The sequence below is a fragment of the Heptranchias perlo genome, chromosome 11, assembly GCF_035084215.1.
Source record: "Heptranchias perlo isolate sHepPer1 chromosome 11, sHepPer1.hap1, whole genome shotgun sequence".
In the NCBI taxonomy this organism is placed as follows: Eukaryota; Metazoa; Chordata; class Chondrichthyes; order Hexanchiformes; family Hexanchidae; genus Heptranchias; species Heptranchias perlo.
Window position 1 is genome coordinate 1,564,622 of NC_090335.1, and position 14,418 is coordinate 1,579,039.

At 46.9% G+C, this 14,418-nt stretch overlaps 2 protein-coding genes across 2 annotated transcripts in view; both read left to right on the top strand.

Moving 5' to 3' along the window:
- Nucleotides 1–12,897, top strand: part of LOC137327530 (tyrosine-protein kinase BTK-like) — a 384,163-nt gene extending 371,266 nt beyond the window's left edge. Inside the window, exons 11-12 of the mRNA XM_067993431.1 lie at nucleotides 1,920–2,038; nucleotides 12,719–12,897. Coding sequence (XP_067849532.1) covers nucleotides 1,920–2,038; nucleotides 12,719–12,897 — 298 coding nt within the window. The remainder of the gene's footprint in view (nucleotides 1–1,919; nucleotides 2,039–12,718) is intronic.
- Nucleotides 12,898–13,256: 359 nt separating this feature from the next.
- Nucleotides 13,257–14,418, top strand: part of LOC137327531 (uncharacterized) — a 252,799-nt gene continuing 251,637 nt past the window's right edge. The window contains exon 1 of the mRNA XM_067993432.1: nucleotides 13,257–13,349. Within this exon, the coding sequence (XP_067849533.1) occupies nucleotides 13,257–13,349 (93 nt within the window). The remainder of the gene's footprint in view (nucleotides 13,350–14,418) is intronic.

Genomic DNA, 14,418 nt, shown 5'->3' on the forward strand with positions numbered 1-14,418 from the left:
CAGGAGAGCATTGGAATAGTAAAGCCTAGAGTTAACAAAGGCATGGAGGAGGGTTTCAGCAGCAGATGAGCTGAGGCAGGAGCGGTGACGGGCAATGTTACAGAGGTGGAAGTAGGCGGTCTTGGTGATGGAGCGGATATGGGGTCAGAAGCTCATCTCAGGGTCAAATAGGACACCAAGGTTGCGAATGGTCTGGTTCAGACTCAGACAGTGGCCAGGGAGAGGGATGGAGTCGGTGGCTAGGGAACGGAGTTTGTGGCGGGGACTGAAGACAATGGCTTCAGTCTTCCCAATATTGGAGGACATTTTTGCTCATTATGTACTGGATGTCGGACAAGCAGCGTAACAAATCAGAGACAGTGGAGAGGTCAAGGGAGGTGGTGGTGAGGTAGAGCTGGGTGTCGTCAGTGTACACGTGGAACCTGATGTGTTTTCTGATGATGTCATCGAGGGGCTGCCTGTAGATAAGAAATAGGAGGGGGCTAAGGAAAGATCCTTGGGGACTTCAGAGGTAACAGTGGGGGAGCGGGAAGTGAAGTCATAGAGTCATAGAGTTATACAGCACGGATAGAGGCCCTTCGGCCCATCGTGTCCGCGCCGGCCATCAGCCCTGTCTACTCTAATCCCATATTCCAGCATTTGGTCCATAGCCTTGTATGCTATGGCATTTCAAGTGCTCATCCAAATGCTTCTTGAATGTTGTGAGGGTTCCTGCCTCCACAACCCTTTCAGACAGTGAGTTCCAGACTCCAACCACCCTCTGGGTGAAAAAGTTCTTTCTCAAATCCCCTCTAAACCTCCCGCCTTTTACCTTGAATCTATGTCCCCTTGTTATAGAACCCTCATTGCAGGAGATTCTCTGGCTGCGACTGGATTGATAGGAATGGAACCAGGTGAGGGCAGTCCCACCCAGCTGGACGATGGAGGAGAGGTGTTGGGGGAGGATGGTGTGGTCACCGTGTCAAAGGATGCAGACAGGTCGAGGAGGGTGAAGAGGGATAGTTCACCACGGTCACTGTCACATAGGATGCCATGTGTGACTTTGATAAGGGCCGTTTCAGTGCCTCTGGATGTAGATGTAACGGTGAAGGTCCTGGCAGGTGGCAAACACCATCTCTTATGTGTCCTGACCTACCTGGCATACCCTGCGTGGATCATCCTCTTCTTCAAACACATCAGACTGGGAGATTCCCATCGGGAAACTCATTGGTACTTTGGGCAAAACATTACCACAAAGGCAGGTGGGAACCGAAGGAGCAGGAGATGAAAAACAGGAAAAACATTGAAAAGAATGAGGAAATGACTGAAGTATCGCCCATTCGATTTACTTATGCACTTTGAATCAGCAACTGCCACAGCTGTTTCCCCGGCAACGCTGGACGCACATTCACTTGTGTCCCTTGTGAAAACAATGTCTTGCACGCCCAAGAGAGGGAGATGTCCCCAGTTCCAAAAAATTATTAAAATGGAACAGATCTCCAGCCCATTCCCTGCTCCTGGCTGCCTGATTTACACTGGAGAACAGGTCACTGGCACCAGGAGATCCAGGCTCTACGCTGTAGACTGGCCCAGCAAGGATGGCAGGGGGCTGCGAGTCCCACGGGACCATGCCCAGCATAAGTGAGTGTCATCACCAGGTGAGGAATTCCAGGTGATTGCTCAGATCCTGCCATCCCGCGGAATCTATCAGCCCACCAACATATTGTGCCATCAGACTTTCTCTGTTTTATCCACTTTTCCAAATCTTTGCAGAAAACGTAAATGACGTAGATAATCAATACACTTGTCAACGTTTCACTGTGTTCAGTGTTTGGTATGTATGATACGTGTAAGATCACATATTCATGAACTTTTGCATCATAATGTCAAACTTTTTCTTTTCCCGCTGTATTCCCACTAACTCTGTTGTCACTGTTCAGGTATGTTCTCGATGATCAATACATAAGCTCAACAGGAACCAAATTTCCAGTGAAGTGGTCATCTCCAGAGATTTTCTCCTACTCAAAATTTAGCAGCAAATCAGATGTGTGGGCCTATGGTAAGCAGTTACTTTCTAGAATTCTGTTGTAATGTAATCAGATTCTGTACAGAGTCCTGAGAAACAAATATCCTTGCAGGTATCAAAGTCGATCATTCGAGAACACATCAATATTTTTGTGTCTGTGTTGCACACCTAAATACCAGCCCCAAACAAACTCAAGAGTATGTATAACTTTATCATAAATACTGGATGTCGTACTTCTGCTAAACACTGTATTTAAAAATATTCCCTTTTCCTGTTGGCTGATCTGCTGGTCGAGTATAATCTTCCTGTCACGTGATGCACAGAAACAATTACCAGCTGCAATGAAAGTGGTAATGAAAAATAAAAATTCCGGTAGTAAATTTGCGGAGCTATGGGGAAAACCCGCTTGATTGGCACCTCATCCACCACCCTAAACATTCACTCCCTTCACCACCGGCGCACTGTGGCTGCAGTGTGGACCATCCACAGGATGCACTGCAGCAACTCGCCAAGGCTTCTTCGACAGCACCTCCCAAACCCACGACCTCTACCACCTAGAAGGACAAGAGCAGCATGGGAACAACACCACCTGCACGTTCCCCTCCAAGTCACACACCATCCTGACTTGGAAATATATCGCCGTTCCTTCATCGTATCTGGGTCAAAATCCTGGAACTCCCTTCCTAACAGCACTGTGGGAGAACCTTCACCACACGGACTGCAGCGGTTGAAGAAGGCGGCTCACCACCACCTTCTCAAGGGCAATTAGGGATGGGCCATAAATGCTGGCCTCGCCAGCGACACCCACATCCCATGAACAAATAAATAAAAAGAGCCAAGGAATGGGACTAATTGGATAGCTCTTTCAAAGAGCCAGCACAGGCACGAAGGGCCGAATGGCCCCATCCTGTTCTGCACAATTCTATGATTCTATGAAAACAGTACATTGAGAAACCAGTATCTGCACCCCTATTCTCCACCATCCTGATTAACCATCAGAATTTGCGCAGGACAAAATCTTTTACAACAAAAATAACTTGTATTTATGTAATGCCTATGTACAAAAATATCCCAAGGCACTTCATTGGCGTGAGAAAAACAGGTAATGAGCCATAGAAAGAGAGATTAGAAGGGCTTTCCGAACGGTTGGTCAAAGAGTTGGGTTTTAAGGAGCATCTTAGAGGAAGAGAGAGAGGTGGAGAGGTAGAAGGGTTTGGAAAGGGAATTGCAGAGAGTAGGAACCAGGCAGCTGAAGGGTCTGGTGTTAAGAGTGGGGCAAAAAGAGGGGGAATACACAAGAGGCCAGAGTCAGAGGAAATCAGGAGGTGACAAACGCACGTAAGAGGGATTCAGCAGCAGAAGGCCTGAAATAGGGAGGTGGGCAATGTAAGGAGGTGGAAATAGGTGGTCTTAGTGATGGAGATAAGGTTGAAAGCACAGTGTGGGATTGAGGAGGACACTGAGGCAATGAACAGTCTGGTTCAAACTGAGATGGTGGCTCGTGAGGGGTTTGTGTTGGCGGTGAGGGTGCAGAGTCCCTGGTTTGTGTTGGCGGTGAGGGTGCAGAGTCCCTGGTTTGTGTTGGCGGTGAGGGTGCAGAGTCCCTGGTTTGTGTTGGCGGTGAGGGTGCAGAGTCCTTGGTTTGTGTTGGCGGTGAGGGTGCAGAGTCCCTGGTTTGTGTTGGCGGTGAGGGTGCAGAGTCCCTGGTTTGTGTTGGCGGTGAGGGTGCAGAGTCCCTGGTTTGTGTTGGCGGTGAGGGTGCAGAGTCCTTGGTTTGTGTTGGTGGTGAGGGTGCAGAGTCCCTGGTTTGTGTTGGCGGTGAGGGTGCAGAGTCCCTGGTTTGTGTTGGCGGTGAGGGTGCAGAGTCCCTGGTTTGTGTTGGCGGTGAGGGTGCAGAGTCCTTGGTTTGTGTTGGCGGTGAGGGTGCAGAGTCCCTGGTTTGTGTTGGCGGTGAGGGTGCAGAGTCCCTGGTTTGTGTTGGCGGTGAGGGTGCAGAGTCCCTGGTTTGTGTTGGCGGTGAGGGTGCAGAGTCCTTGGTTTGTGTTGGTGGTGAGGGTGCAGAGTCCCTGGTTTGTGTTGGCGGTGAGGGTGCAGAGTCCCTGGTTTGTGTTGGCGGTGAGGGTGCAGAGTCCCTGGTTTGTGTTGGCGGTGAGGGTGCAGAGTCCCTGGTTTGTGTTGGTGGTAAGGGTGCAGAGTCCCTGGTTTGTGTTGGTGGTGAGGGTGCAGAGTCCCTGGTTTGTGTTGGTGGTAAGGGTGCAGAGTCCCTGGTTTGTGTTGGCGGTGAGGGTGCAGAGTCCCTGGTTTGTGTTGGCGGTGAGGGTGCAGAGTCCCTGGTTTGTGTTGGCGGTGAGGGTGCAGATTCCCTGGTTTGTGTTGGCGGTGAGGGTGCAGAGTCCCTGGTTTGTGTTGGTGGTAAGGGTGCAGAGTCCCTGGTTTGTGTTGGTGGTGAGGGTGCAGAGTCCCTGGTTTGTGTTGGTGGTAAGGGTGCAGAGTCCCTGGTTTGTGTTGGCGGTGAGGGTGCAGAGTCCCTGGTTTGTGTTGGCGGTGAGGGTGCAGAGTCCCTGGTTTGTGTTGGCGGTGAGGGTGCAGAGTCCCTGGTTTGTGTTGGTGGTAAGGGTGCAGAGTCCCTGGTTTGTGTTGGTGGTGAGGGTGCAGAGCTTGTGCTGGGAGATGATGGCTATGGTGAGAAGGAGCAAGTTGAGACTCATTCAAGAGTGGATGTTAGTCACGGAGTCTGACAAGATTGGAGTAGTTGAGGGGTTGAAAGAGCTGGTGGAGAGATAGAGCTGCGTCTCATTGACATATGTGTGGAAGCTGATCCAATGTCTCGGGTTGATATCACGAAGAGGAAGTGTGTAGATTTCACCTCATTGTGCAGATCCTTTTGTTATTTCAGTTCCATCTTTTCTTGGTGAATAAAACATAATAATGGCCAGGATACTCCTCCACACTCCTGCCCGGGTGGATTGCGTTAGGGTTGCCAACTCTGGCTGGATGCATTCCTGGAGGTTTCATCACATGACCTCCTCCCTTCCACTGCCCCGCCCCACGCTCCTGTCATTGGTCGCCCAACATGTCCATTCCCACAGCGCACCACCTTTCCACAGCCAATTGGAAAGTGAATAGACTCTTCATTACCCGATTGGATGATTCTTCACCGTCAGTCAAACAGCCTTTTCTTTCCCATCTCCAACATTTCTATAACTAATAAATAAAAGTGTTGAAAGAAGTTTTTTATTTTAATGCCCCTGGGTTGCTCCCAGCCATGCCCTGGAGATCGGTCTTCAATTCCTGGAGACTCCTGGACGATCCTGGAGGGTTGGCAACCCTAGATTGCATGGAGAATGAAGAAAACTACAGGCAGTGAATCTGACCGCTGCATCACGACCCTCCCCCTGCCCCTGCTGGGACTGCCGCTGGCCGCTCCTGCCCCACCTGCCATTTGCCAATAGTGGCGGAGGGTAGGGTCTGGGGCTCCAGCCCCTTCCATCCCACTTATTACCACTCCTCCAGGCTGCCATGGGGGAGGTAGGAGCAGGCCCTGAGAAGCAGTGCCTATGATCCTAGGCTCCTCCAATGGAAGGAAAGGACTTTGTAGCAGACTCCTTCCCTCCATTCTGGCCCCCACTTACCTTCTTGGGTAGGTCTTGGTCTCTGCCAACCAGAATGCTAATCTTCCCATCTTAAGAAAGTGTATGTGATACTTGGTTTTGTAAAAAGGGGGCATTGAACATAAAAACAAGGGAGTCATGCTAAACTTTTACAAATCACTGATTAGGCCTCAGCTGGAGTATTGTGTACAATTCTGGGCACCACATTTTAGGAAGAATGTCATAAAAACATAAGGAATAGGAGCAGGAGTTGGCCATACGGCCCCTCGAGCCTGCTCTGCCATTCAATCAGATCATGGCTGATCTTCGACCTCAACTCCACTTCCCTGCCCGATCCCCATATCCCTTGATTCCCCTCGAGTCCAAAAGCCTTAGAGAGGATACAGAAGAGGTTTACCAGGATAATACCAGAGATGAGGGACTTACAATCATAGAATCATAGAGAGGTTACAGCATGGAAGGAGTCCATTCGGCCCATTGAGCCATTGCTGACTCTATGCAAGAGCAATCCAGCTAGTCCCACTCCCCGCCCCATCCCCGTAGCCCTGCAATTTTTTTCCCTTCCAGTATTTATCCAGTTCCCTTTTGAAGGCCATGATTGAATCTGCCTCCACCACCCCCTCGGGCAGTGCATTCCAGATCATAACCACTCGCTGCGTAAAAAAGTTTTTCCTCATGTCACCTTTGGTTCTTTTGCCAATCACCTTAAATCTGTGTCCTTTGGTTCTCGACCCTTCTGCCAATGGGAACAGTTTCTCTCTATCTACTCTGTCTGGACCCTTCATGATTTTGAACACCTCGATCAAATCTCCTCTCAACCTTCTCTGTTCCAAGGAGAAAAAACCCCAGCTTCTCCAGTCTATCCACGTAACTAAAGTCCCTCATCCCTCAAATCATTCTTATAAATCCCATCTGCACCCTCTCTAAGTCCTTCACATCTTTCCTAAAGTGCGGTGCCCAGAACTGGACACAATACTCCAGCTGTGGTCGAACCAGTGTTTTATAAAGTTTCATCAGGACTCCTATACTTTTGTATCTATGCCTCTATTTATAAAGCCCAGAATCCCGTATGTTTTTTAACCACTTTCTCAACCTGTCCTGCCACCTTCAACAATTTGTGCACATATACCCCCAGGTCTCTCTGTTCCTGTACTCCTTTTAGAATTGTGCCCTTTATATTGCCTCTCCTCATTCTTCCTACCGAAATGTATTACCTCGCATTTTTCTGCGCTAAACTTAATCTGCCCATTCCACCAGCCTGTCTATATCCTCTTGAAGTCTATCACTATCATAGAGTCATAGAGTCATAGAGTTATACAGCACGGATAGAGGCCCTTCGGCCCATCGTGTCCGCGCCGGCCATCAGCCCTGTCTACTCTAATCCCATATTCCAGCATTTGGTCCGTAGCCTTGTATGCTATGGCATTTCAAGTGCTCATCCAAATGCTTCTTGAATGTTGTGAGGGTTCCTGCCTCCACAACCCTTTCAGGCAGTGAGTTCCAGACTCCAACCACCCTCTGGGTGAAAAAGTTCTTTCTCAAATCCCCTCTAAACCTCCCGCCTTTTACCTTGAATCTATGTCCCCTTGTTATAGTACCCTCAACGAAGGGAAAAAGCTCCTTAGTATCCATCCTATCTGTGCCCCTCATAATTTTGTACACCTCAATCATGTCCCCCCTCAGCCTCCTCTGCTCCAAGGAAAACAAACCCAATCTTCCCAGTCTCTCTTCATAGCTGAAGCGCTCCAGCCCTGGTAACATCCTGGTGAATCTCCTCTGCACCCTCTCCAAAGTGATCACATCCTTCCTGTAGTGTGGCGACCAGAACTGCACACAGTACTCCAGCTGTGGCCTAACCAGTGTTTTATACAGCTCCATCATAACCTCCTTGCTCTTATATTCTATGCCTCGGCTAATAAAGGCAAGTATCCCATATGCCTTCTTTACCACCTTATCTACCTGTTCCGCCGCCTTCAGGGATCTGTGAACTTGCACACCAAGATCCCTCTGACCCTCTGTCTTGCCTAGGGTCCTCCCATTCATTGTGTATTCCCTTGCCTTGTTAGTCCCTCCAAAGTGCATCACCTCGCACTTTTCCGGGTTAAATTCCATTTGCCACTGTTCCGCCCATCTGACCAACCCATCTATATCGTCCTGCAGACTGAGGCTATCCTCCTCGCTATTTACCACCCTACCAATCTTTGTATCATCAGCGAACTTACTGATCATACCTTTTACATTCATATCCAAGTCATTAATGTAGACCACAAACAGCATTGTGTCATTAATGATGACACAAAACTTGGAAGTGTAGTGAACAGTGAGGAGGCTACGTGTCCACCCATTCCATCAGCCTGTCTATGTCCTCTTGAAGTCTATCACTATCCTCCTCACTGTTCACTACACTTCCAAGTTTTGTGTCATCTGCAAATTTTGAAATTGTGCCCTGTACACCCAAGTCCAAGTCATTAACATATATCAAGAAAAGCAGTGGTCCCAGCACCGACCCCTGGGGAACACCACTGTACACCACCCTCCAGTCCGAAAAACAACCGTTCACCACTACTCTCTGTTTCCTGTCACTGAGATAATTCTGTATCCGTGCTGCCACTGCCCCTTTTATTCCATGGACTTCAATCTTGATGACAAGCCTATAATACGGGACTTTATCAAAAGCCTTTTGAAAGTCCATATACACCACATCAACTACATTGCCCTCATCGACCCTTTCTGGTACCTCATCAAAAAACTCTATCAGGTTAGTTAAACATGATTTGCCTCTAACAAATCCGTGCTGGCTTTCCCTAATCAATTCACACTTGTCCAAGTGACTGTTAATTCTGTCCCGGATTATCGTTTCTAAAAGTTTCCCCACCACCGAGGTTAAACTGACTGGCCTGTAGTTGCTGGGTTTATCCTTACACCCTTTTTTGAACAAGGGTGTAACATTTGCAATTCTCCAGTCCTCTGGCACCACCCCCCGTATCTAAGGATGTTTGGAAGATTATGGCCAGTACCTCCGCAATTTCCACCCTTACTTCCCTCAGCAACCTAGGATGCATCCCATCCGGACCGGGTGACTTATCTACTTCAAGTACAGCTAGCTAGCTAGCTTCAGTTATCTGGAGAGATTGGAGAAGCTGGGATTGTTCTCCTTAGAAGGCTAAGGGGAAACCTAATAGAGGTATTCAAAATTATGAGGGGTTTTGGTAGAGCCAGGAGGGAGAAATTGTTTCCTCTGACAAGTGGTCACAGATTTAAAATAATTGACAAAAGGACTAGAGGGGAAATGAGGAGAATTTTTTTCACACAGAGGGTTGTTAAGATCTGGAATGCACTACCAGGAAGCAGATTCCATAGGAACTTTCAAAAGGCAATTGGACATGTACTTGAATAGGACTAATTTGCAGGGTCATGGGGGAATAACTGGAGTGTGGGACTAAATTGGACAGCTCTTTCAAAGAGCCGACACAGGCACGATGGGCCTAATGGCCTCCTTCTCTGCTGTAAGATTCTATGATTCCATGATTCTATCTTTGGGCCACTTCTTCCCTTTTAATTATGCATTAAAGATTTGGACTTAAATATAAGGGGCATGATTAAGAAGTTTGCAGATGATATAAAAATTAGTCGTGTGGTTGATAGTGAGGAGGAAAGCTGTAGACTGCAGGAAGATATCAATGGACTGGTCAGTTGGGCAGAAAAGTGACAAATGGAATTCAATCCAGAGAAGTGTGAGGTAATGCAATTGGGGAGGGCAAACAAGGCAAGGGAATACACAATAAATGGGAGGATACTGAGAGGTGTAGAGGAACAGATGGGTTTTTGGAGTGCATGTCCACAGATCCCTGAAGGTAGCAGGACAGGTAGATAAGGTGGTTAAGAAGGCATATGGGATACTTTCCTTTATTAGCCGAGGCATAGAATATAAGAGCAGGGAGGTTATGCTAGAACTGTATAAAACACTAGTTAGGCCACAGCTTGAGTACTGTGCACAGTTCTGGTCACCACATTACAGGAAAGATGTGATTGCACTAGAGAGGGTACAGAGGAGATTTACGAGGATGTTGCCAGGACTGGAGAATTTTAGCTATGAGGAAAGATTGGATAGGATGGGGTTGTTTTCCTTGGAACAGAGGAAGCTGAGGGGAGATTTGATTGAGGTGTATAAAATTATGAGGGGCCTAGATAGAGTGGATAGGAAGGACCTATTTCCCTTAGCGGAGGGGTCAATAACCAGGGGGCATAGATTTAAAGTAATTGGTAGAAGGATTAGAGGGGAGCTGAGGAATTTGTTTTTCACCCAGAGGGTGGTGGGGGTCTGGAACTCACTGCCTGAAAGGGTGGTAGAGGCAGAAACCCTCAACTCATTTAAAAAGTACCTGGATGTGCACCTGAAGTGCCGTAACCTGCAGGGCTACGGAGCAAATGCGGGAAAGTGGGATTAGGCTGGGTGGCTCATTTTCGGCCAGCATGGTCACGATGGGCCGAATGGCCTCCTTCTGTGCTGTAAATTTTCTATAATTCTATGATTTAACTGCACGGCCTGCTCTCTGATGCTGCAGCAGCGGCCTCACTGCAGCACGGTAAGGATTCGATGGCCAGGCAGTGACGAGCTCCCTCTTGGTGATTTGGAGCCCGCAGGACATAATCGATGGCCCCTGACCTAGGGAGCCGCGAGTGTCAGGGTGTTGGGCCAAATCCACCCTGGTGGAACATCACTGCAGGGAGGATAATCCCTGACATTGTTATTTATGTTGTGTTTTGCCAACTAAACTATAGTGACTACACTTCAAAAAAAATTGTTAGAAATAAATTCTTTGCGACGTACTGAAGACATTATAAGGCACTATATGGATGTTTCATTTTTATTTTTCATTTTTAATCCTATAATGTTGTTGCACCATAAATGTAACATTAAAATGTGGGTACGCTTGATTATCTGCCAAGTTCCATTATCCATCAGCACTGGGGTGCAGGTAGTCTCTAATATGGTGGATAATGGAGGTTTCACTGCATGTGTAAAAGGAATCAGTGATGTTTAGCAAAGTGTGCAAGACTAACACAATCGCAGGACTGTGACGTCCTCCAAATCTCTCTCGCCTATTCCTACCTCGTACCATTCTCTCAGCCATCATTTTGTTCTATATCGTGCTTTCTTTATTATTTGTTATAAGAACATAAGAAATAGGAGCAGGAGTAGGCCAATCGGCCCCTCGAGCCTGCTCCGCCATTCAATAAGATCATGGCTGATCTGATCCTAACCTCAAATCTAAATTCATGTCCAATTTCCTGCCCGCTCCCCGTAACCCCTAATTCCCTTTACTTCTAGGAAACTGTCCATTTCTGTTTTAAATTTATTTAATGATGTAGCTTCCACAGCTTCCTGGGGCAGCAAATTCCACAGACCTACTACCCTCTGAGTGAAGAAGTTTCTCCTCATCTCAGTTTTGAAAGAGCAGCCCCTTATTCTAAGATTATGCCCCCTCGTTCTAGTTTCACCCATCCTTGGGAACATCCTTACCGCATCCACCCGATCAAGCCCCTTCACAATCTTATATGTTTCAATAAGATCGCCTCTCATTCTTCTGAACTCCAATGAGTAGAGTCCCAATCTACTCAACCTCTCCTCATATGTCCGCCCCCTCATCCCCGGGATTAACCGAGTGAACCTTCTTTGTACTGCCTCGAGAGCAAGTATGTCTTTTCTTATTGGAGCCATTCTTTTCACAGGCCATTAATGTTGCTTTGCAGGCACCCATTCTGCAAAAATCAAAGCAACTTAGGAAATATTTACCTAAAACGATGACATAACTGAAACCTGAAAATAGATGTTTACCCTTATTGTAGGGATTTTTTGTGGAGGGAAATAGTAATTAGTTTGTAAACCAGATACCCAGGAAAGAACAAACGGAGTGTTACATTTCCTCTAGGAGGGAATTCTACAACATGTTAACATTTCTTCAACAGCCACCATGTGGTGGGACTGTAATAGCAGCGGTGCAAGTTAACCAGTACATGGTTTGAACAGAGTGCTGGGATCCTCACATACCAGTGCTCTGGGGTTTGAGAGCATTAACGACATCGAGAGGTGGTGCATTGATCTTAACCTAAGGGGAAGGAGCAAACCACCGGAAGTCAAGTGTCTGAACTTCTTCATTGTTACAGCAATCTGCCCCTAAACTGTCTGGGTTAGTTCACAAAAATACAACATTTCAATATTACAGCAGCTCCAAAACACAGCATGGTGCCAGACTCTTGTCTCACTCGAGGTTTCCTGTCTCCCAGTGCGCTGCTGAAGGAGCTGGTTCCTTTAGCACCAGAGTTGTGCTTTCAGTAAGCCACTCATGTTAATTGTATTGCTGAAATCTCTTTATATTCATTGTACAATATTAAAGGGTGGTTAGGTCCAAACCAAAGCACAAAACATACAAAATAATACTGAAAATAAAGTGGCTGCAAGTCCCTTTAATGTGGTGAGACAATGGCATCTAACCCTAACCTGCAATATTTCACATGCGTGCCTGAATTTACAAGTTACACTGACTTCCCTGGCTGCTTGCTGTGACTTTGACTGAGAAAGAGTAGCAGGGAAGAGAAATTGGCATTATAATGTGAAAATGTAGGTGTCCTTCAGAAACAGGTGGTACAGAAACATTATGGGCGTTAAATTGGGCCACGTAGGCCTGTTTTCAGGGTTTATCCATTTTAAGCCCCTATATACTAAATAGAAAGCATCGCCTGGAATCTCTGCAACATTCTCCGAGCTCCTGTCAGAACTTTGGTAGAAGATTGGTCAAAACCCTCGAGAAACATCGTAAACAGCCATTTCTGCCAAAGTTCCCTCAGAGATCGGAAGAGCTGCCACAGAAATTCCTGAGTAGAAGTTTAACTGCAGGCGGAGACCATTCAGCCCGTTGTGTCTGTGCCAGCTCTTTGCTAGAGCAATAGCATTTTGCACAGAAAATTGACTCTTAAGCAAATAGTAAAATTTGTTTTTATTGGCCAAAATTCTATGGATCTCCACACCAAAACAATGAATTACTGACCTCTACTTACCCATGTGCTTGCCGTTAAGATTATCTTATGTTTATTTCTATAGGAGTCCTGATGTGGGAGGTCTTTACTTTGGGGAAAATGCCATATGAAAGGTTTAACAACACTGAGCTCATTCAGAAGATTCTGTCAGGATTCAGATTGTATAGGCCACACTTGGCATCGAAGGAAATCTATCACATTATGTCCAACTGCTGGCATGAGGCAAGTAGAACATCTGGATAAGCTAACCATTATTTCCAGGCAAAAGATACGGGACCAAGCGATGGCTCCATTACACTGAAGGACTCAGGTAACAGGGAAGAAAAAACAAAATTGGAGAAGTTAGTAAGAAGGGAAGTCAGGTCAATTTTTGTCACCCAGATTCAGTACCTGGCCCGTGCTGGGCTAACTAATCTCAACCAAGGTGGCAGGGGGCCTGCGATAGTTGGCTTGAGTGTGCCTGGGCTCCTGCTCCTGAATGCACCTAAGTTGGAGAGCTGCTGAAATGTGGCCATTAAGTGCAGGCAGGATTAAGGCTGTGATGATCACTCAATGTCCAGGTTTGCACATTAAGAATAGGCACTTGGGCAAAGTCGGGGAGGATGACTGATGCCCACGGAATCCAAGCACCAGTCAGTCCCTTCAGCAAGGAGGAGAGGAGAAGAGAAAAAGAGAGAATTAACAAAAAGCCCATGGTAATTATGTTTCGATCATCTGTGTGATGGCAGAATATTGTGAAATGGACACTTTACTAAAAAAAAAAGCTGCTATTTCCTCCTGCTCTGGACTTGAGGCTGATTCCAGTCACTCTCGTACTCCATTATCCAGAAGACAATCAGATAGAAAGTGGCCTCAGAACCACATCAAGAAACCATGAAGACATTTTAGAATACAAGTGACACACACAATGTGTGACAGTAGCTCTGCTCTCAGCTTGGTCGTCATTGTTTTGACACATACAGAAACCTGTCACCACATTTGAGAGTCTCCAAACAAAGATACTGAAAAATCCACACCAGTGGCATTCTGTTTACCCATTAAAAAGTGCAAACTCTCCCCCACAGGACATATCCCACCAGTCTAGATCCAGAGATCTTAGGTTCAGGTTGGTAGAGCCAAAGGAGGAGGACTGCTGGGTCAGGAAGGACCAAGAGTCAGCTGACTGCTGTTTGTCCAGGAACATTCTACTAACCATTAGACGGTTATTTGGAGCAACTGGATAGAACGCCAGACCCCAATGACATCTCTACCTCTCCAGGTTCTAATAGTGAGCCAGACTGGCTGGCCAATCATCCAGGAGTTCGACACACCTACTTGGCCTGACTTGATATTTAACTGATCACAATCACAGTGCTGTAATACCATGATATCACTGCTGATGCCACTGCAGAGAAGTGTGTCCAGTACAAGTGCTCCACCAGCAGGGTGTGTTGCTGCTCCAAACATTGTTTTGACAATTTATTGATTGCACTTCACTGGTTGAATCACATTGCTAAATTAATGTGTCACATTTATGGTCAGAAGCTAACTTTTAGTTACAACATTTGAAACTTAATAGCTCTGAATATTAACTCACAAGTAGCAGAGTTCTCCAAGTTATGATGTCCTCTTTATATCTTTACCTGGTTAGGGTGGAGTTTTGGCCCCAGTCTGTGCGGGCAGAAATAGTGCCCCAGTCAATGGGTGGAGATAGGGCCCCAGTCAATGGAGGGAGATAGGGCCCCAGTCAATGGAGGGAGATAGGACCCCAGTCAAAGGAGGGAG